We start from the raw sequence: 23,723 nt of genomic DNA on the forward strand, positions 1-23,723 counted from the left end.
GGAAAACAACAAAAGCCATGTTAACTAGGGACACGATAGGCTAAATTGGACAAAATGATGACATTTCAATTCAGAAGAGTGAATTAGCCAAGCCTTGGCACAGAGTGGGACTAGGGGACCCAGCAGATCTTTCTTTTGCATGTTAATGAGGCAGACCCCTGCTGTTCAGTTATTGTTTCCCAGTACACTGCCACACAGAGGAGAAACCCCAAGTCATATCATGGGGAAAGGAGTGCAATTTTTCCTTCTATCTAAAAACAGTTTTTGTCTCTTTTTTGCAAGAGAAAGCAAAAGTCATGAGAATAGATTTCAGGAGCAGTGGAAAAGGGGAGGATAATCTGAAGAATGCAGTAGAGGAGGGGAGACTAGTTACTGTCAACCCTGAGAACTGAACAAGATGGGAAAAAATGCTCCCTCAACTGATAAAAATGTGCATCTTCCAAGCTGAGAGATGTCTGGCTTGTGTTCTCTTATTTTTTGACTTACATAAATTGCCAAGTTTCTCCTCTGTTCCCACAAACATTAGATTACGCCTTAACAAATCTAAGCTTCTTGTGCCACTTCCAGTGTTGCTTTTTTTCTTGAAAGCAACAAATAAGGAAGGTTGTATGATAAAATCTGAGAAGTTGGTGCTGTGTAGTAATAAAGATTTTCGGCTAGCCAAGGCCTTATATGAACTAGTACCCCCCAGCGCAACTGGTGGAAGGCAGCAGTGGGATGCTTAGAGAAGAAGTTGACTTAGGTAAAGCTTAAACTCCTGTACAGACTATTCACTTCCAGTTCCTTCTCCAGGGACAGCAAACTAAAGCACTATATTGTCTAATAATGTTATGAATGAACAACGCAGAAAAGGTAATCAAACGTGATGGTGTAAGAGTGTTCCAAGCAAGCTCTGAGGTGAAAATGTTAAGACTAATGAATTACAGAGTTAAAGGGAGGGAGAGGGAAGTACTTACGGCAACAAAGTGTACAGTACAGCCTGTGACTCGGACTCCAGCTTGTAACACCAATTTGTGGGCATTTGCTCCCTTAAAAGAAGGCAGCAGAGATGGGTGGATGTTCAGTATTTTTCCTGGAAAATTGTAAGTGAGGTCATTGTCTTTTACCATTCAGCCTTACCAGAGTGTTCAAAGTACCGTAATCAGCAGAGGAACAAAATACATTTGTGAAAAAGATTTTTCACGACTTTTGCATACGCTTGTTTTTTGATGATACTGACAGATAACCAGCCCAAAGCATTTCAGAATGTCTCGCTATTTCAGAAAAATCAAAGGCAGCAATCAGTTACAATTAATTGCATGGCTAAAGCATATTTCTCCAGTGACTAATAATGATTAATTTTTCGATGTAGCTGTCCTTTCCCTCAGCATCTTGTTCTTCTCTTCTTTGATCACAAGCACAATCCTCTTTCTTACAAACTCAGCGCGCGGAAGAAACTCGCTGCAGTTTCAAATGACGTAACAGGTCCCCCATGACAAGGCAAAAATTCTTCAGCCTCGACTTTTCCTCCACACCTGTTTTGGCTTAACAAAAGACAACAGCTGCTCATAGAGCAGCCCTTCTCTCTGCCCTTCCGAAAAGCACCTGTCTACCACTACTACTTTCCACGCAGAAAGTTGGCCGGGGGATCCTGAAATTGGTAACGTCACCTCTAATGCTCAAGCAGGTGCGACCATGGTTATAGCACTGGGAAGCCTGTACCTTATGTTTCCCTTTAAAAGAGAAAGCATATGCCTGCGTTCCTACCTAGCTGTAAAGTAAGGGAGAGTGGCTGCCTGTGACCTCAGGGTCTCACCGCTACAGCAATGCGATGGTTAAACCATGAGAAAACCTTCTTTCTCCTGGCAGATTTCCCCTGTCTGTTCCTAATATGTCTGTGACAACTCCTCCTGCCCATTCTGGACCAGGGCAAAGTCAAAAGGTGCTTGGCAGCCCTAGATCTCTTAGGTTCAGTACAAACCCTTACAGGATAAAAAGAAGTGGCCACCGATACTATTTATATCACAGCATGCTACGCCCACGCCGTCTCGGCATGCCTCCTGTTTAGGAAGACTGTATGTCATCAGGATTCATTGAACGCCACCTAAATGCCAAGCAGCGAGACTGAGCTGACACGTGTTGGCGGAGGCAGCGGCGTACCGAAATAGAGGCTTATGATTTTGTAATGTGAAGTGAAGGCCATTTCTGGCAGCACGATACGAAAGCTTGCACTCTCACCGCGATAACTCATGCAGATACTGACCTAACGCAGCTTAGAGACAAATGTATCCACTGATCTTTAACAATATCTCAAATGTGGTTTGTATCTCAAAAATACCCCTTTTTAAGCATCAGCATCTCCCTGCTTGCTGCTTGAGCAAAAAAGTTTTGGGGACAGTGAGCTGAAAACAACACTCTGCACTTCTGTCTGAGTTTCCCCAGTTTCTCATTACAGTACTGTCAGAAACTGCTCTAAAGGAAAGTTTTCTGTTTGCTTGTTGTTTTAGTTTTTTTTTTTTTTAATCTGTCTGTTATGTTAACATTCAAAATTAACATTTCAGGGCCATTAAACAAGATAGTTTCACAACCAACTTCACACTGTATGTCCTTGTGACTACAGGAGAAAGAAAGGTAATAGCTTTTAAGAGAGCAGCAACAAGAACTGATTGCTCCTCGACAATTTAGGCTAGTCAGTGCATGGCTGGGTCAGAGTTTTACAGTAGGCTCCTGTTAGCTGGCACAGATCCCTGAGCTGAACTGAGTGTTTGAGCTCACATCTAAGACCTAACTGGTGGATACTCTTGGTCAGAGCTCAGGTAGGTATCTGTTTTCAAGCTCAATTCAGCGCTGGACATTTAAAAACGTGAACTAACCAGTGCAGCCATCCTGCACTGAAGAGAGTCTCTTATTTTGCTGTCAGGCCAGTCATATGTGTAACACAAGTCCTGCACTGTGCAGGGCGATCATCGGTGCTGCAAGTGCTCTGTCCCTAAATCAGAGGAAACTAAGCTTATCCTTTACTTGCACAAGATCTCTGCACCGGAGAAAGTTCTTTTCCATCCTCTACACAGATACCCTACTCAAAACATATCTCTCCTAGTGAGGGATTCCTCTCTCCTAACTACAGCTGTCTACAGCACAGACATTTACATCTTCGTCTTCTGGACTCCGTAACAAATGGAGAGAAACAAAACAATTCCTCTGACTTACTTCAGTTGACAGCTTTAGCATGAAATGAATTGCCTCCTAGGAATGCCTGTTTTGCTCCACTGATTTTAAAGAGAGGTTTGAAAAGTGGTTCAGGTGTAAAAGGTCTGTGTCACAGACACACCCCAAGTAACACAAAAGTCACGATGTGAACAGAAAAGGCTGCCCGGAGAACTGCAATGTATAGGCTGACCAGCCTGTAACTGGTATGAGCAAGAACTAGTTTAAGTAACCGTGACTGAACCCCAAGCAGAGCAAACAGTGAGAGGAGCAGCTGCCTCTGTGTGATTCAGGACTCCCTAAAAGAAACAGAAACAGATAAGAAGAGGAATGTAACAGCTGAGGGACGGAGAACAACACTGAAGTAGGCAGAGGTGTTATCAGCCTCTAACAAAGACCCGGAAAAATTGTAAAAGATGACCAGAATGGAGACACGCTTAACACTTTGGACAAACAAGAGCTGAATCTGCCTGTGAAACATGCCCCCCTCAGATTCAGTCAGCTCCTGGGACGTCTGACCAGAAGACTGGCAAGATCTTGTTAATAGGAACTGCATATCGCTGCCTAGTTTTGCAGTTTTACACGCAGCCAAAGCAGCTCATCTCTTAGGGGAAGGAGTTATCAGTGGCTGGATGCTCACCTCTCCCCAACCAACACTTGCTGCTTAGGTAACAATTTGGGCTGCACCTCATGTTTGCAGGGGTCTGAAGTTTTCACAGCCTTATTTTAAAATATTTTCTAATAAATCAAAGACCACAAGATCTGCATTTGCCCTCAGCTTCCTTAAACCTCTGTGGAAATGACAGAAGGAAGGGGAAAAATACTGTCTTTCTCATCCTTTTCCTTACAAGATGGGAACAGTCTAGTAGTTTCCTGCAAACCCAGAATTAATATAGTCCCTTTTCTATATTTTTCCCATTTTCTTTTTCCTGAGGGTAAGCTATAAAATTACTTTTTTTAAAATGCATACGCTACTATGCTGTGCTTACCTTCCCATTTTTTGACAAAAGGACCCGACAGTATTCGCATAAATCCAGCCAGACAGATCAGTTCAACTGAGAATTCTTCAAGGACTTTGTCAACTGCACTGTCAAATTCAGTGCGACTTTCATACAATTTATGGTCAATAACCTGTGATAATCCAAAAGACAAAGAAATATGGACATGGTGATAATTTAATCTAAATGTCTTAAGAGCACAATGAAATGGTACCCTGGAGTAATAAACAAAAACCAAGTAAATCTTTATGTGTGGTTCGAGTTGGGTGCACATACACAGCAAGAAGAGCAGTTCATAAACGCATGCAGCTAACAGACAAACATGCAGTCTTTATTCCTATTCACACAGAGCAATCGTCAGAATTAAATAAGGGTTTTATTTTATTAGGCCCACAGCTGTAGGTCCCAGCATTTGGACACAATTTAACAACCTATAAATGTAGGTCATAAGGATAACCTAAAGTCTTAGAGTGATTTCACTCCATTTAAGGCCTCTGATAGTTTTAAGCAGTTGAGCCTTGCTGAAAATTATATCGCAAAACCTTGAAGGAAAGGCTAATCACAAGCTGATAAAACAGCCCCTACTGCAAAAGGCCAATGTAACTGAGTTAGGTATTTTCCATCTAGGATACATCCCCTAATTTAAACAGGAAGAAGGCAGTGCTACGTAACTTAAAACATCCACAGCCTTTTAAATAAAAATACCTGTTAATCCCTACCAGATTTACCCCAGTGGCACATTAAATATCACGGAGTAGTTTTGAAAAATCAGAACTGGTTAGCTGAAAAGGTGGCAGAGGGCACTAGACATAGAGCCCAGCTCAACACTGGGCTGAACTCTGCTGTGAACTACCAGGTAGTAACTGGCAAGGCACGTACTCCTCGGTGTCTGCGTTTCACCACTCGCTCTCCTTCGTAACCACTAAGACCATCATCTCTCCCAGGCTGTATTTTTTTTCCTCATTATGTTTCTTCTTCACCCACATACCACGGACATATTTTACTTGTGATCTTTGTATACTCCAAGTAAGAGACAGCAGCGCTAACAATTAGATCCTGCTACCCTTCAAGTCAATAACACAGCTTGCACTGGGCCCAAATCTTCCATATGTCTGTAATTATCACTGAAAAGTGACTGTAAAATGCTCCTAAGTCAGAAGAGTAGCATTTCACATCTGTAATGCAAATGGCCGCACAAAGGGCAAAGCAATGCAGCACTGGATCCGGTGACACTAAGGGAAACGCACTTTGCTTTGAATGAATCCTGGAGAGCCTGAAGCAATGCCCAGGGAGTCAGTGGAAGGTCCCACTGAGTCTGACCTTTCTATTTCATTCAGATGAGCTACTGTGTCTGTTTAGCATGTAATTTTAAAATTAAATTCAGATAAAATAGCTTGTTACTTTAGTGCAAACGCACTGCAGTTAAATAAACGGCAAAGTTTCTACTGTAACTGTGGAAGTTTTATGCTGGTTTAATACAATGAGTGTTCCCAGAACCATCAGGATTGCTACCAACATCTCTGAGAAGGAGAAAAGGAAGTCTTTTGCTTCCTATGTTAGGTAGTTTGCCCAAGGGCACAAGTTCATGACAGACCAAAAAATAAAAGCTAAAGGTTTCCTGTCAAACCCTCTCTTACCCTAGTGAAACTCATTATCTCACAGTACCTTCCTGCTGTAGTCAGAGCTAATGATGGCTAATTTTAAAAAGATGAGAAATACTTACCCTTGTAGGAATACCAGCTCTTTCAGCTTTCCTTAACCCCTCCACACCAGCTTTGTTAGAAAGAACAAGAACTATTTGTGCGAAACTGGTGGGCTTCTTTGTGCTATTTATGAGGGCTTCCAGGTTTGTGCCTATGAGTGAAAAAATAATTAATGAATATCAAGTCGTTCCTGGAGAATAAATATAGTTAACAGCTAGAAGAGGTGTTAAATAAGAGGCAATATGGGTGAGACCCAATCCAAAAAACATTGATGTTAACAGTAATCCTTTTTTCATTTATTTTAATGGGAACTGAATTCGAGGCTACAGGGCTTTTACTAGCAATTAAATTTGTAAACTGTAATTTTTGGAACTGGAATGATGGTCTAATTCTTAGCAAGTGAGACTACTGGAAACCCTGGGAGTGCCTATATGGCAAGAAGAAATTCTGATCTATTTGTGAAATAATGCTGCTGTCCCTACAGTGCAATGCAGTGGTTGCTTGAACCTAGACACATGCAGAAATTTGTAGATAAAATGAACACAGATGCAATTCATAGTCAGTTTGCAGCAGAGGTTAAAGATGATTCTGTTTGTGACTGAAATTAATCCAAGGGCAAAATCTATTCTGCCTCTTACTGAAAGCTTGTTAGAAGCCTATCAGAGCTTCCATGGAGAATTGCAAGGACTTCAAGAGATTTTGAATCTGAGCTGAAGTTCCTTTTTCAAGAGTCTGTTTTATACTGTAGTAAAGAATATAAACTCTCACCTGTTCCAGAGATAAGGACAGCAACCTTCACTTTGTTTGTCTGGATTTTGCCTTGGATATGGCTGTGCACAGACAGCGACCTATTTGCTTGCAAGGCTCGAAGCATATTATGGACTTTAACACGGGCAGAGCCTGAACATGTACAAGAAAAAAAAAAAACAAAACCAAAACAACAACATGTAAATAAAAGGAGAAACAGAGAGAGGAGACAAGTACACATGAAAATAGATTAGTGGCACTGCTTTACTTATTATTATTTATTTATAGTTCTGGTGACATCTGACATTGCTAAGCACATGCTCTATGAACTAAGACTGAAGTTGTGAGGACTGTCATTTTAATACCCTGTGCAAAAAAGCCATGGAGGTTCCAATTAAGAGATTTTCAGCTAACCTCCATGGAGACTCACCAGCTACGGAATTTAGATCTGCATTTTTTTTTAAAGGAAAATAAAAATCTAATAACCTTTTTGTAGGGAGACAACTCTCCCAATCAGCCAGGCTGCCTCGTGTCTCTGTATGTCCTTGAGGACCTGCTGAGCCAGCTCCTTCTGAACTACCAAGACAGCACCAATCCCACAATTAAATGTCCGAGCCATTTCCTCCTCAGAGAGGTTCCCTTCTTTATGGAGCCAGCAAAAGATTTCAGGAATCTTCCAGGTAAGAGCATCTGAGGAGAATTGAAAATACAAATGAAGAGTAGAAATCACTACCAATGGACAAATACTAAAATTATTAGAGCATTAAGAGGCAAGATCTGGATGGAAAGCACAGATAAAGTCCCACGGCAGCATTAGCTTGAGTGAAATCAGCTTCCAAGCACGGAAACAGGATGTCTTCTCCTTCCTTACTGAACAAGACTTGGGAGTCGAAAGAAGTGTCACTCTGGGAGGAAATTAATCATATTGCTCCACTGCAATCCGTTAATCAGTAATTCAAAACGGGCTCTGAGGCAGTCTTTGGAAAATCCTCTTTTTGAAGGTGACAACTCCACTCCTACAGAAACTATTGTACCAGAATGATAGCCTTAAAAACTGTCACAGAAGTCTCACTCTGCCCCCAATTCCCACAAGGTAAGGATGATTTACAGCAGCATGAGAAATGCTTCTGGATGAGCCGCTGTAAAGGAACTCCAAAGACAGTAAGTTTCTTTCTCATCATGTTATATTTAAAATGGTATTAACCCCATTTATATATACTAGTGTCCACTGTGGACCACTGGTTAAGTGACAAGAGGACAAATTATTTACATGCGGTTCTGGAGTGCAAAACTCAGTATTAGTTCCCTTATTTTATTCTACAACCCAATGAACACTGCATAACCTATAGTAAGTCATTTACCTTTCCATACTACACTTTCTCCATAAGTGCAATACTACTTCTAGCATACCTAATGAGATTGTGGTGAGGATTAATTAAGGTATGTCGAATAGCATGAGATGTACTTGAGCTAGTAACCATATTTGAATGCTAATCAAAGACTTCATGAGTGTCATTTAATTAGCAATAATTTTGTAGGTTGTTGCAAATGGTGACAGCTCACTTTGGGTTGCTTTTAAAATTGTTTTATTTTTGCAAGTATGGATAGAGTTTCCTAAAATATCCAATCCAAAACACCATCAGAGGAAGTGAACTCAATGAGCAGCAGTCTTAAGACTACAAAGTGTTTTGACTGGCTCTGTTTCAGGCACAAGGAGAAATTCAGCAACAATGAAGAAAAAGGCAAACTTACTTCTAGACAGACAAGTCTAGCTCTTACAGTGCAAGTCAGTTGACGTGGCCCCATGTACACAGCTTCCCCCAATCCATATTAACATGAGGATATTTCTACAGCTTTTCTTTTTATCTCACCTAAAACGACACCAAAGGACTCTGGGAGAACTCTGGGGATGTTTTCCAGCAAGCCCCCCCCAGTGATGTGGGCATAGGCTTTCACATGGCCTGAGCGAAGGACAGGCAACAGAGTCTTACTGTAGATCTTAGTTGGAGTTAACAAGAGATCTCCTGTAGATGAAAGAGGATGAAAGAAAACCAGTTACAGCACAGAAAGAAATGGTAATTAATATAAAATTGAGGAAATCTCAAAATATTAATTTGCTGGATACTAATGAGCATTGTACTACAGAGAAAACCACAGTGTTCTACCCTTTTTAGCACACAATTAGTTATTTATCCCCCCTCCCTTAATTTCTTTCCTGCATATGTGATTCAGAGGAAAAAGAAGACAAGAACATGTTCAAGAACAGAATAATTTTTTTAGTGCCTTAGAAAAGTTAGAAAGGCAAAGGCACAGCCAAAACAATTGTGTGGCATTTGCCTGTTCAGAAGTTCAAGCTATAATGCAAGAAGCTGTGTTATAAGCGGTACCTAATGTCTGATCACCGGAGACGCCAACTGGAGAAGAGAAATCGAATGATGACTTTTCCACAATCTTCCTTACAAGGCTGTACCCATTGCTGTGAACCCCAGAAGAAGCTACTCCAATAACCACGTCCCCATCAGCAATTCTCTCCAGCTGGGGCAGCATCTGCCCTCGCTCCACTGCACCGACAGCAAAGCCAGCCAGGTCATACTCTCCGGGTGGATACATGCCTGGCATTTCAGCAGTTTCTCCTCCTGTGGGAACCAAAAAAAGAGAAAGGGGGTGTTGGAAAACCACTGGGACCAGTAGGCATGCAATTTTTCAAAGTTTTAAACTCATAAGGCATTAACAGACTAGTTTTTTTAATTAGATAAATGAACATTAAAAAGAATTAAAAACACGTTTGTCACAGGCCCTTCAATTGAACAAGCAATAAAAAATTGGGAAGGAACATTTCCTCCCTCACTCTGACAACCAGTATCAAATTGCTGTGCATTCTCATTTTAAAATCAAAGCATATATTTAGTGCTTCTTAATTCCAAATTTCTGCCAAGTTTAATATTCTCCATGAAAAACCTACAAGATACAACAGATACAAGAAATTCACGCAAGGACATCAAAGGAATAACATAGCTATTAGCCTCACTTGCCTTCATAAAGATTTTGTACGTAGTGCTATCCTGCCTGCCACTCCTGCCCACAACCTGGCCATCATTATCACGCCAACTCTGAACATCTAAGGTTTATACTCTTTTGGGAGAACAACTCTAAAAGAGGGTCTTTCCTACCAATCCGTGCAGATGAACTGTTGTCTAGGCTATTATCTTATATCCTGATTATTAGAACGTCCTGTTGTTTTGTCCTGAAAACCATGTTTTATCTGGCTGACCTTATTCAGAGTGCAGTCCGAGAAGGTGATTTTCCCAGCTTGCACAGAGATGCACAGCGCTGCTTAGACAGCATTCTCTCTCTATATACATACCATACTGGCTCCCCTACTGCCCTTCAGGTATAAGCTGATGGTCTGCACTGTTGAAGACCTGTGTTCTGCCTGCCACGGTCTCATTCAGTCTAGAGAAGGGAACTTGCTGTGTTTGGTACATGAAATATGCATTTACTGCTTGCTCCAAAGCTTTCCAAACAGGCATCTTCACACTACCCCCTCATACGTGGAGAAACTCTCCCCAGCTATCCTCACAGCCATCTCATCAGTCTCCTTCAAACCTCTCTGCTGGTCATGATGGCTACAAGAAAACAACTGGACAATGATTAAGTTGCCGTTATATTATGACCTCTGCCCAACATGCTGCCCAGTACCGTCTTGTTTTCCTTTTGCACTCACTAGGTTTCATTCAATACAAAATTCTTCTGTTTCCAGGAAGTGTCCCTGAAGGGGCTCCAAATTTACCTGACTGATGGTGGAAGCTGCTCTTGTGCTCAGTGCTTGACACTGCTCAGTACTAGATTCTCTGGAAGCTTTTCCAGGCTTCTGCATTACATTGCTATAATCAACTTTAAAATCAAAGTTCATTTGCTTAGGTACATTAGTTTAAATCTGTATTTAATCATCTTTGTGCAAAACCAAGCATGTAGATAAGCCCCTCAGTACCTCGCTGTCAAGTGGTGTGATGAGCTTAAGGTGACTGAGCTGAATATTCAGCTATTGCAGAAAGGCAAGGTAGGAATTTAGGAACATGCTTCAAATGAGAGTTTTATGAGACGATACTATACAAAGACAGATATACATGCTATGTGAATGCACAGTGAAATGAATGTGTGAAGTCGGAGCCCAGACTGAATTGACGATCCAGGCTACAGAAAAGCATTTCCTCCTTAGGTTCAGAGTTAGTGCATCACCTCTGTCCCTTCTCTTCTGGGAGTGCCAGAAATTTGGGGAAGAAATCATGGTTGTTTTATTTATGAGTTCGGACTTATTTTTATATTAGCACAAAAAGATATTTACTAACCTATTTACAATTTTGAGAAATTATTCTCTGGTAATTAATTTACAACATCCAAAGCCCTTTGGTAGTTTTAAAGTCTTCCAATTGGAAATAAAATCTTGAAAATTCAGTAAGCAATTTCATAGCAAGATTTCACATAACATGTACTTATGCTGAAGTATGAATGGTTCGATTATAGTTGATAAACTGAGAGAACACCTTAAGACAAATATAAACCTGACCAACAGTTCATGTGGAAAAAAATAAACCAGAACATAAATAGCCTCTTGTCCAAAGCTTGTAAACTACCTCAAAATGACACACTCCCACTTAGAAAATACTTTTGTTACTAACTTTCTTAAAGAATTGGAAAAAAGGAAAAAGCTACAGTATTACAAATTATAAAGTGGTACCTAAAGTAAGACACATGAACTGTCATTTTTAGTCTCAAATTAAAGATCTTTTTTGAAAAATCATGGTAATTCTCCATGTCTGTTTTTATAAAAAAAGAAGGAAAAATAAAAACTATGTGAGAAAACTGAATTTTCTGGGTTTCATTGCTTTAAAATTTAACCCTGTGTTGTACTCAATTGTCGTGGTTTAGCTTCAGTCGGCAACTAAACACCACGCAGCTGCTCATTCACCCTCCCCTCCGGTGGGATGGGGGAGAGAATTGGAAGAGCACTAGTAAGAAAACTCATGGGCTGAGATAAGAACAGTTTAATAATTTAAAATAAATAAACAAATAAATAAATAAATAAATAACAAAAATTGTAAGGAAAAGGAAAATAACAAGAGAGGGAGAGGAACAAAATCCAGGGAAAAACAAAAAAAATGAGTGATGCAACTGCTAACCCACCACCGACCGATGCCCAGCCCGTCCCCGAGCAGCGATTGCTGCCCCCTGGCCAACTCCCCCCAGTTTCTATACTGAGCATGACGTCATATGGTATGGAATAGCCTTGTGGCCAGTTTGGATCAACTATCCTGGCTGTGCCTCCTCCCAGCTTCTTGTGCGCCCAGCAGAGCATGGGGAGCTGAAAAGTCCTTGACCAGTGTAAACATTACTTAGCAACAACTAAAACATCCCTGTGTTATCAACATTATTCTCATACTAAATCCGAAACACAGCACTATACCAGCTACTACAAAGAAAATTAACTCTATCCCAGCTGAAACCAGGACATCCTTTTATAAAATAAAGACTTATACAAAATAATGTATTTTTCACTGACCTAGAAATATTTTTATTGAGTTGAACAGCTTTAAAGCTGTATTTTTTAAGATTCAAGAAGTGAAATATTGTATAATTTTCATCGATAACTAGATAACTGTATACCAGAATACATACATAATTTGTTAATAAAAGGTATTATCTACTTGTATTATAGGGCTGAAAAGGAAAATGTTTAAATTTGAGTCTTAACATCTTGGAACATGCAGATCTTGGTGAAATAAATCTTCAGCAAGTCTTCAGTAGACAAATAGTTTTGCTATTAGTTTCGTAACTAACAAAACCTGGTTTCTTTTATGTTTCTGTCTTGTGGTTAACTTCTGTGTCTTAAGTAGTGAGCTTCAGCTGAAGCTTGTGTTGCATTCATAAGGACATTCTCTGGCTTTCTAGTTTTATGAAGCTTGTGGGAACACAATAGCTGTGAGATCTCTACCTTTCCTGTCAAATTTGGTTAAACTCAGCCAAGAGATTCAAAGAATAATATGTACGCACACAGGGACATGTGCGTGCACAGTAACACATATAAATCTTGTTTCTGGAGGAAAACTTGAGGATTTCCTTTAGCATAAAGGATAAAAATAAACAAACCTATTTCGCATGTTTTAAGATTTAGTTGAAAAATACAAAGAACTAAAATACATGAGTTGTTAGTTTTCTAGGTAGCTGTTATAGTTACAAAGTTAAATGAAAAGATACGAGTAAGAAAATGTATATGCAACTTCCTGAGCTAACGGCAACATTTGTAGAGTACTGTCTCCTTCCAGTGGGTAGAGATTATGTTCTCTGAAAGCAAAGACACGTGACTTTTCTCTAAGATTCTTCAGTAGAGTAGGAAAACAAACACATTAAAACCAATTATAAGGAGATTGCATAAGATTTTTCATATCCTTCAAAGAAGAGCGTTCGTACCCAAAAGAGCGCATCCTGCCTTTTTGCAAGCTTCAGCTATTCCTGCAATGACACCCTGAGCCACTTCAACGTCAAGTTTGCCACAGGCAAAATAGTCAAGGAAGAAGAGGGGCTCCGCTCCTTGAGCCAGGATGTCATTGACACACATGGCCACCAGGTCCTGACCTATGGTGTCATGTCTCTTACACACTTGTGCAATCTGCAAAACACAGCGAGAGAACCCGTTGGTTAGCTTTGAGAAACTGAAACACAAGCAGAGAGTCTGCAGTGGAAGAAGGGGATCAAAATCACGCTGTTCCTCTTAGATGCTTTTGAGGAGCAGCTTCAGTTATTGTCATCGCTGTGAGCCTCTCCTAACGTTGCGTTTTAGGAATTGTTACTTTCGTAACTGGCAAGTACAAAAGGCACGTTACGGAAGGAGACTGAACTGGAAAAGGTTTCGTTGCAGCTTGCGTAAACACAATAGCAACCGCATAATTAAATGTTTTTCCCCATGAGTAATCTTTTTGAGGGTGGAGACTCTACCTTAATGAAATGGAATCCCTGATTACATGCTGAATATTAAAAAAGAGTTATTTTAAGCATCATTTCAAGTATGGCTATTTACATGCCAGAAGTTAAACTTGTAGTTAATTCTTTTGCCTGAAGGAGGGCACTTTGCTTTTTCATTCCCTTTTTAGAAATACAAATAGGTGTTTTTAAAGGACAACTGATATTTTCTGTTAAAGCATTAACGATGTGATCAAGCATTTTCCCTTCTGTGCTATCTTCCTTCCTTTACATGGATTTTCACATTACCTTGAGTTTTGTGCCAACACCATCAGTTCCAGATACCAAGATAGGATCTTCGTAACCAGCTGCTTTCAAATCAAAGAGGCCAGCAAAGCCTCCAAGTTCCGCATTGCAGCCTGCCAGCCAGAAAACAGGAAAAAATAATAAACTTACTTTCATGGGTTTCTCCAGGATCTCCAACACAAATTCTCTCTGGTATCTGTCAACATGACTGCTTTGTCACCAGGAAGCTTTTCTCTGACATTTAGAGCCTCTTCACAGAGGCACGGGAGCTCCTAATCCTCTTAAGTTTGCTTTGTCTTATTTCTCCGTTATTACCTAAGACTTTGTGATTGAACATTCCAAAACTTTGTGATTGAACATTCAATAATTACTGTCACTGATATATTTCCCCCTTGTACTTTTTCTGAAAAACAGAAAAGGAATTGTGGTAACAGATTGAAGCCCACTGCTTTCTGGGAAAAGATGATAACTAGGCATTTTCCAACTGAAATTCCTTATCTCTTCATTAATACTGCTACTTAGAGTATCTTAAGACTCCTTGTTCCTAAGACTCGTTATGACAGGTAAGTATGGTAACCTTAAAACTAAAATTGGTTAAATGCTAAGAGTGAAACAAACACGAGTAGAAAATACTATGAATGCTAAGAAGTGAAGTTATACTAGCGTGTGTGTGTGTCTATATATAGTTTTCTCTCTATGTATATCTGACGTCTGAAGGTTCTCAGTTAATTTGAAGTTAAAGCGTTATTATATACAAGTGATATTTTAAATCTATCAAATGAATTACAAGGACTTGCTAGAGCAAGACGTGCCTGAGACCACAACAAAAAAGGACGAATTGATTCTGTTTTAACCAAGCAAAAGATGTGTCTTCCATATCAGTCTCAAGTAATAGATAGTATCTCTGAGGAATTATACATCTCGTACACCTTTCTAAACATTTATCTACAAAAATTGTATAGTTTACTGTGCAAGAAATAATAATCCATGTAATCAAAAATAGCACTAAATGGTAGGATTTTTGCTTGCATTTAACCTTTTAGATCGCTGAACTGTATTCTCTAGCGTCCTTAACACACATGACATTCAGGAGATATAGTTTAGAGTCACTTTGAGAAGAAAATCTGTAAATTTAACGAAGGACATTTTTAAGAAATCACAGGCATTTGCTTACCACGAATATTTCTTGTGTAATCTAGAAACACACAGAACACATAAATATGAGCTTTTGTATCAAGATCAAGATCAAATGATAAGCCTCATTGCCATGAACTGACTGAAACAGGAATAGAAGGTACAAGTCTTACCTGACCTTGATGTGGCTGCAGCTAGGGGTTTAATCTTCTGAACCAAAGTATTCCCTGCTGCGATGTCTACCCCACTGTTTTTGTAAGTCAGGCCTCTGAAAGATTGTTAAAAAAAAATGTTACGGCAATTGATTACTAAATGCACAAACATATATTTTAAAATAATATTTACTTCTTTACATCATTGCATCACTAAGAAGATTAACCATTCAGAATCCTATTCTGCTGCCATGTACAACTATTTTCCCACTTGTACAGTAACTTTGCTCATATAAAATGATTTCTAAGTATTGCAGTATTCATTTCAGGCAGGCTCAATGGCTCAAAGGTTAATATTTTTGCTGTTTGGAACCTGACCTCACACATATACCTGAAGATAGGGAGTATTACACCAAAGAAACAAAACTTCATGGATTTGCACCACAGAGAGTTTGCCATAAGCAGTATTCAAAGAGTTCCAGATACCTTGAAGACAGCATCAGAGCATCAGCATCATATGCTATCCAGTCAAATAACAAGATAAAAACCAACCAAAAAAGAAAATCCAATAACAAGGTAAAACAGGTAGAATAACGGATCAGATTTTTCGAGGTTTGAATACCTGGTCCGGATACTGAGGCATCAGTAGTATAGTTCCTACGCTCAAAACAAAACGTATATAGAAATGCACAGCTACATCAGACCACCTCAGCACCTTGCAGGACCAAGCTCACGTTAGCTTTTCAAAACAGAAGTATCACATAAATCAATAGCCCTCTGTGATACTTTGAGAGCTTAACAACTGTGGCTTAAAGGTTGCCTCTCCTTATCACCTGGGATGATACCACCACAAAACCAACTGCACTTCTTTTTTACTTAAATGGACTTTCTATGAAAGCACACGTTTTAAAGTTTATTTTAAAAGAACTAAGTTCTTAAGGTCCATTTTAGCAATCTAGAAAGAAATGCCTATAAGCTCCATTTTTTTCTTTTATATACAGCCATACAAAACAGAAAATACCCTTACTACAAATTGGTGCATGTAACTTGTCTGTCCATATGACTGACTGGAGACATTAAGTATCATATCATATTTACAGAGGGACCTTTTCATTTTGGACATAGCAAGTTTAATGACTTCTAATTACTAGTTGTACCAAACATATCTCACTCCAGTTAAGCAATTGTTACTTCTATATTGTCAGTGGCACGAACCAGGCTACCTGGTGCATCCCTATTTTAGGTTCATACCTACTTTAGCTCTCTTATTGATGTGATTCAGTATTAAGTTTAAATTCTAAGAGTGAAACACACTATTGATTAACAAGCCCATGTACAGTAACAAAACAACTGGCCAAAGAGCTGTGGTACCAGGAAAATACAGAGATATCCGCACTCATATTGTATCACTGCTCAAAAATTTGCAAGAGGAAAATAATTATAAGAAGCAGCTGTTCAGCCTGTGAATAAGAGTCAAGGAAATATTAGCCTGCAATAACATGAGACCAGTCAGGCCCTTTCAGTCTGAACTTGATGAATATTCAACATATTTTCACCATATTTTTAAAAGCATGGTACTTTGACTCTTTAAAAGGAGAGTACTGTTCTAAAATATTCTTTATTAAATAAATATTCTGGATATTTTCACAAAGTGAAACACACAGGACTTAATCCTGCAAAGCTGCGAAGAGGAGGTGCGTCCCCAACTTTACTGAGCCAACCATCACCCTTCCTTAACTGTGTGCAACACAGAGTCCAAAGTGAAGCGTGCCTGACTGTCTGTTCTTCCAGTTTTAGGATGGCTGAGCAAAAGTTGGTGCAGACTCAAGGACAGTGAAACAGGCACTGATTGAAAACAGTTCCCAGGAGTCTCTTTCACAGGCTCGGGATCCTCCCACCATACAGGCACTCCAGTCAAGAAACTTGCTGGCCATGGCCCATGAACTCAGTGATTTAGAGAACTGTTCATTAAAGTACCTTCTTCTCTTGCCTCACACAATGACTTAGTTTTTTCTACTACAACAAAAATACCAATTACACGTTTTCACATAAATTTCTCAAAAGATGCACAGTAGTTGAGAGAGAAAGAAGACTAGGTACGAACGCCCTTGTTCATTTAGTAAGTTTATTGATCATAATTTTACAATATACTAATTGGTATACACTGTCAGCAAAAATGAAACTCTTACTAATATCTTTCAGAGACTACAAAATAACCTATTATCAAAAGTTATGTTTTGAGCTAATTGGAGACTAGGCATACAGATATGCTTCACATTAGGTAAAAATGAGTCTAAAAACCTGTGGAAGCTCTCAGTAACATTAGAGAGACAGTAGGACACACTGCTTTAAAAAACCCCCGCACCCACATCATCTCAAGATTGTTAAACCGAGTACTGTGAAAATAAAAGGAATAATAATAAAAAGGAGGGATAAATTCTACCCATGTTGTTAGCCAGCCTTTCCATTAAAATGCATATCCAGCAAGGTAGGTGTCTCAAAACCATTTTAACCATTTCTAAAGACTCTAAAATGAACCAATAAAATAGCTCAAACTTTGTTCATACATACATTTAATTATATTAATATTAGACTTATGGACAACACAAATCTAGAGCAAAAGGTACGTTTTAGAGCCTAAGAACCAGAAGTTCACCTTCCCTAAAACAGACATAACAAAGACAGTAACACCACAAGTTACTCCTGTGTGCTGGTCGCTGTAGTTTAACTCAGACTTGGGAGAATAAGAACATGGATGAGAGAGCCATCAAAAAGCCTGTTCCTTCCTTGGCTGGTCTTGCTTAGATTGCTCACAAGGATGCTAGTTAAAACTTGTCTAGAGTTATCCATAATATCAACATCAGTTTATTAATGTAAACTAGTGATGTCTTTAAGTCCCTTTTACATGAGTTATTTCCATTTCAAGTATTTCAGATATCTACCTGGATTGCCTCAGGAAAGCTATAGCCCGATAACCAATGTCCTTTCTATAAATGGCACCCTTGAAATGTATGGCTGCTACTCCCTTGTTGGCTTCTTCCAGTGCTGTCATTAGATCCTCTTTAATAGCAGTTACTGTAAGGACTCTTCCACCACTAGTCACCACTTTGCCATCCTTTAGGGACGTGCCTGCATGGAACACCTCCAGTCCTAGTTGCTTAGCCTTAGAAAGTCCTGTGATTGTTGTTCAATAAAATAAATGCAGAAAAATCAGTTGATTAGAACATCTCTATTAAATTACACATGAATAGATATTCAGCACTTATTGACTGTGTCTAGAAACCACAATCGGATTCAGTGTGATCATGCTGGGAAATGGGGATAAATTTGTATAAACTACATTTTGAGGAGAGACAAATCTACTACTTTTATGCTCAGAGACACAGAAAGAGCTATTTTGCTGAAACATCTGCATACAACATTTAATTCAAGCTGGATTTTACACTTCACTGACATAGAGACCACAAAACATATCAGCAGCAACATTACGTAAGAATCAGTGATCAGCCCAGAATTACTTTACTGTAACACTTATTAAAGAAATGCTACAGAACCTAACAATAGAGTGTGGAGATTTGAAAATGCTACGGGTGCGTTACCAATAAACTTTGATGTGTGAAAATTCAGTCATCTCTTGCTGACCCATAACCATAAGATCTAAAGTTTCTATGAATCTGAGTTACACTGATTGACCTTCATCTGGCAAAAGAGAGAATGGAGAGTGGGCAGGAGAGGAATCAGACTTCTGCAGTTTTTCCTGCTATATTTACCTGTTATTTCCAAACCCTTGGGATATGTTCCTGGATAGCCTTCGCTAGCCATGACCACCGTCACAGCTGCACTGTCTTCAAACCAAACTGGCATGGAACTAGACAACTTTTTATTGATAACCGCTTGCATAACTTCATACAAATCACTTTTCAACAGTGGAAGAATTACCTACAAAAATACAAATTAGCAAATTAAAGAAAGCAATGCACATTGTTACATTTTCTTCACTGAGCTTTTAAAAATGCTAATGCAACTGTAAAAATAACATTAAATAAGTACGCTCATATACTGTATTTTCACACATATATACATACTGTGCATAATCTATGTACCTTTAAAAATACTCTTCCTTGAAGGTAATTTCTATGGGTAAAAGAACTGATACATATGGAGGGGAAAAGGTAGAGGCCAAAGAACCCTATTTGTTCTGAAGAATGGAAATGAAGGGTTTTGTTCCACTTGTCAACAGGGAGTGGGGAAAAGAAGTGTTCACTTCTTCAATAAAGTAAAAAAAAAAAATCCAACTCCATTCCAGAAAAGATAGGAAAGTGCTGCATTTCACTCAAGCTTACCCTTATAAAGTCCATATTTGAATATAACCTGCTGAAATGTTTTCTGGAATGGAACAATTTCATAACAGACCTTCTGTCTTGAATAAACAAACCAAATATTTTAAATCTCAGTGCTGTTAGCTAATTTTTCATCCGAAAGTTAGTTAAGAATAATGGTAGATGGTAACAGACTTTCTCCTCCCATAATGGCAAACTGTACCTACCTACAAAATAACTCACCTGACATTCTGGGTCACCAAATCTGCAGTTAAACTCTAGAACTTTAGGTCCATCTTTGGTAAGCATTAATCCAGCATAAAGCACACCTGGAATAAAAAATTATATAAAAAGCTATCTAAGCAACTGCATAGGTAATTTGTTTGGAATCTGTTCATAATAGTGTTGAAAAGGATGCCACCTGTGTTAATTTAAAGGTAGGATGTTAACACTTTAGAAATGTTAAAAATATATCAGGCAGAAATAGTTGTGATTACAATTTTGCATCTTATTTTCAAATGTTGTCCTTTCTGTTCTTCCTTACTTGACAATTATCCACCGTTAATGAAATGATATCCATTGATTTCAATGGACTCTAAATCAAGCCACTGATACTAAACCCAGTTTCCAAATAGATCAAAGTTATCTTCCTTAACTTACAGTGTGAGTTAGGCCTATAAAGAGGACAAAGTAAAAAAAAAGTCTTTCTCCTTATGCTTAAAACCCCCAAACTTCTGTACATACCAAAATAGGGGACACCTTCTTTCCTCATGCCATCAACAGTTTTCTGAAGAATAGTATCATTTATTTTCTGCAGTAAATCTTTACAAATCTAATAAAACAGGATTAGAAAACAGCATTTGTAAAAAGGGAGTGCATGATTTTTCCTACTGTGATGACTAGCATTTTTAAGAGCCAAGCAGAACACTTGGATGGGCTCTTGCTCATCCCAAAACATTTCATACAACAGAAAGCTACTATTTTTTTCTCTCTCCTCAGACAACATACCACAGCATTAAAACAACCGTCTGCATTTCTTCAAACACTTTTCCGTGCTTAGATCTACATGTGCAAGCAATCCCACTGGCCTCACTGGGACAAACCATTTGCACAGACATACTGGCATTTAGATAAGGCCTCCCAAAGACAAATCACGGTTGGAAAGTATAGTGATCAATGATCAAATTTTATTCAATAAACAAGATTAATAGCTTTCTATACGAACAAAACCTGTAATTTTTTTCAACATGAAAAAGAAAAATCTCTGGCCGTGACACAGGTGAATGGAAAGCAAAGTAAGTCCTTTTGCAAATAGTTCCTTGCCAAACAGAAACCAAACTACCTTGAGGTACAGCAAGTGAACTAAGCTCATCATTAACTTAGTTTGGCACAAGATAAAAACGTGGTTTTAAGCACTTAGTTCTAACAATGAGTATTTCATAACACTTAAAAACCAAATCAAAATACAAGGTTGCACAAATAACACTTCCACCTTTATAATTAAAAGTAATTCACTAGAAATATCCTCCTCTTTAGAGAAACAAATTTAAGTTATGGACTTTAGTTGAGTACATCTGTTTTAGGCAGTTCTTCCCATCCACAAGAGCCCACTCTCTTCACTCTCCTGTTCATCATGGTGGAACTAAAAATTCACACATTCTTTCAATACTAGAGCTGTAGTACAGCTTTAGTGAAACATCTCCTTGTCGATACATTTTTACCTGAGGTGCTGGGGAGTAAGCTCCCATCCCTCCAGTGTTAGGGCCCTCATCTCCATCCATTAATCGCTTGTGGTCCTGGGCTGGAGGCATGGGAGCAATTGTGACGCCGTCAGTGAAACATAAGCACTAGAAAACAAGGAGGATAATTAAAATCCCAGTGTATGATTAAAATTAAAGCGCAAACGTGCAAATATATTTGATTTTCAGTGTTGCAAATGGATACTTAAGAGTATAAAACCTGATAAAACAAACTACAGTATTCTAAACATTTCCCTTTTCCCTCAGGAAGCAGTGCCTCAGTTTATATGACCTTCTTACACAGATTAACTTTCATATAACGTATAAAAAATTATAACATAACATCAGTAGTTGTACTGAAAAGAAATACTCAAAAGGTTAAAAAAAATTTAAAATACTCCATGGTGGAAGCTACTTCTTCCCTCCCCCCTGCCCCGGAAGGAAGGCATGACATTCCTTTCAAGATTTCCTTTTCCTTGTTGATAAAACTATTTACTTTTGAATTATTTATAAATTACTTATATAGCAGATGCTTTTATCCTCAATATCTTCATAATAACAAGCCTGCTGGCATCTTCTGTAACTGGATGATGATGTTCACTGTCTGGACTACTGCTAGCAGTACTCATAAAAAGATTTTATAATGTTAATTAAAAAACAAGCAAGGATTCCCCAACAAAACCCCAAAATGCCAAAATATTAATATATTAAAAACTACAGTCATTTGCAGAAGGTGAATTGTTTTGACAGGCAAGGCAAGCAGTATTTTTAATTTGTTGTTGTCAGTCATCATAGAAAAAAACCCTTTCAACTGTGTGTTTATATTGTTGTGTTATATTACAGTAAGTCTGATAGTATTCTAAGGACTAATTAAGAGCATTACATATTTTCCACCAGAGAATGAAGATCTGGATAACCCCTTAGTTCCTAAAAAGGTCAAGTCAACCAGGAAAGAATAAGGATGGCCAATATCTGCACATCTAATTTCTTCATATCGGGCAGGAAACCAGACTATGCAACGATTGGCAACAGCTGGAGATGATCGCTTACTTTATAAATACCACCACCTCCAAGATGAATGTTCACAACATCCAGCATAAGTCAATGCCAGCTCCAGGACTCGGGAACCTGAGCTGGTACTTGGCTGTTTATTTTGTGTGATGCAAGTGTCAAGTTCCCCTGCCACCTCAAAACCTAGGCTGTAATTCTCCTTTTCTCCTTCACATTCTGCTAATTAAATCAGATACACTCTTTTAAACGAAGGAGCTGAATCAGCTTAAAACGAAGGAAATGTTCTCTGTACATCTGCAGAGTAAATCAACACTGTCAAATCATTCAACAGCCTTTGGTTCCAGATCCTTCGTCCCTGGGTGCACTTCCACATTGCAATCTCTCTGGCAATGAAACTGGTTAAAGAGGATCCTGCCTGCACCTGTCTTGAGCTGATTGTTCCCTTGCTCCAAAGGAGTTTACTGTTCCCTCACGATGCAGTTCAATATATTCCCTTCATCAGCAAAGCTGATTAAAGAAAGTCTCCATCCTCCCTTACGCCCAACCACTCCTTGCCTTGCTCTGCACCTCGCCATCCTGTTACTTGTACTGAGTCAAATGGCACTGGGCTCTAAACCAGAGCACAGAAAACATGCAAGGTGGTACTGTTGATTTCTTTGAAAAAAGGTCTTTAGGTTGTACCTTCATGAACAGGTGACTAGTATAACTGAATCAATGGCAAACAGTGGTGAAGAGGTAGCAATATGGAAGGGAAGGGACATCTTATACTGTCTTTGCTGTCAGAGGAATCATAACACAGAACTGCACGCTCAATGACACTCAAAACTTTTAAGGTTTGATTTTTTTTTTCCCATGTGGCAACAGCTGATTACTGTTTGAGTTATTTTTATTTCAGTTGAATTATTTCAACAGACTGCAGGAAGTTTGGTTCTTAACACAGCTGTCTTTAATTAATACAATTTTATTTATAAACAGGTAACTATTTTAAATTAAAGTAATAAAATCTTACACATCCCTGCTGTAGGTACTTACATAGTATTTCCTAAATAGTTTAGAACAGGTATAATCAAAGTGTTAGTGAGATGCACACTTACAGAAATTTCTTCTCCTTCAAGAAGTTCTTCAACAACAACAGTTTCCCCAGCTGTGCCAAAAGTCTTATCCTACAGTAAAAACAAAATCTCTTACGTTCTGTTTCAGTTATTTTAAAATATTCAAAATGCAACACGAAAAAATATTTTTAAAACAGCAAGAAAAATGCAGCATGGTTTTGAGACTATTAATCCATTCTCCATCCTGGGTATGTCAGCAATGGTAAAATCTTTGCTCCTTTTTTCTGTTTGTTCTTAAATCAATGCAGATTTTAGGCTTGAATATTTTTAAATTGCAGAGTATATTTATGACTTACTGAGCAATTCCTCATGCTCTACCTTCTGAAGTTTGGACCCATGATACTGAGAGTAATAGCAAT

At 38.7% G+C, this 23,723-nt stretch overlaps 1 protein-coding gene across 4 annotated transcripts in view; it reads right to left on the reverse strand.

The window, feature by feature from the left end:
* GART (phosphoribosylglycinamide formyltransferase, phosphoribosylglycinamide synthetase, phosphoribosylaminoimidazole synthetase) overlaps nucleotides 1-23,723 on the reverse strand; it is a 41,057-nt gene that overhangs the window by 1,688 nt on the left and 15,646 nt on the right. For all 4 annotated transcript variants that reach the window (XM_075517765.1, XM_075517790.1, XM_075517774.1 and 1 more), the window contains 16 exons: nucleotides 23,347-23,415; nucleotides 21,224-21,349; nucleotides 20,247-20,334; nucleotides 19,746-19,831; nucleotides 18,954-19,122; nucleotides 18,126-18,357; nucleotides 15,205-15,299; nucleotides 13,901-14,010; nucleotides 13,103-13,301; nucleotides 9,022-9,270; nucleotides 8,506-8,658; nucleotides 7,121-7,324; nucleotides 6,656-6,787; nucleotides 5,908-6,038; nucleotides 4,176-4,317; nucleotides 957-1,072 (listed from right to left, as the gene is read on the reverse strand). In XM_075517765.1, the coding sequence (XP_075373880.1) occupies nucleotides 957-1,072; nucleotides 4,176-4,317; nucleotides 5,908-6,038; nucleotides 6,656-6,787; nucleotides 7,121-7,324; nucleotides 8,506-8,658; nucleotides 9,022-9,270; nucleotides 13,103-13,301; nucleotides 13,901-14,010; nucleotides 15,205-15,299; nucleotides 18,126-18,357; nucleotides 18,954-19,122; nucleotides 19,746-19,831; nucleotides 20,247-20,334; nucleotides 21,224-21,349; nucleotides 23,347-23,415 (2,301 nt within the window). The remainder of the gene's footprint in view (nucleotides 1-956; nucleotides 1,073-4,175; nucleotides 4,318-5,907; nucleotides 6,039-6,655; nucleotides 6,788-7,120; nucleotides 7,325-8,505; nucleotides 8,659-9,021; nucleotides 9,271-13,102; nucleotides 13,302-13,900; nucleotides 14,011-15,204; nucleotides 15,300-18,125; nucleotides 18,358-18,953; nucleotides 19,123-19,745; nucleotides 19,832-20,246; nucleotides 20,335-21,223; nucleotides 21,350-23,346; nucleotides 23,416-23,723) is intronic.

Source organism: Mycteria americana, chromosome 1, assembly GCF_035582795.1.
Source record: "Mycteria americana isolate JAX WOST 10 ecotype Jacksonville Zoo and Gardens chromosome 1, USCA_MyAme_1.0, whole genome shotgun sequence".
Classification (NCBI taxonomy): Eukaryota; Metazoa; Chordata; class Aves; order Ciconiiformes; family Ciconiidae; genus Mycteria; species Mycteria americana.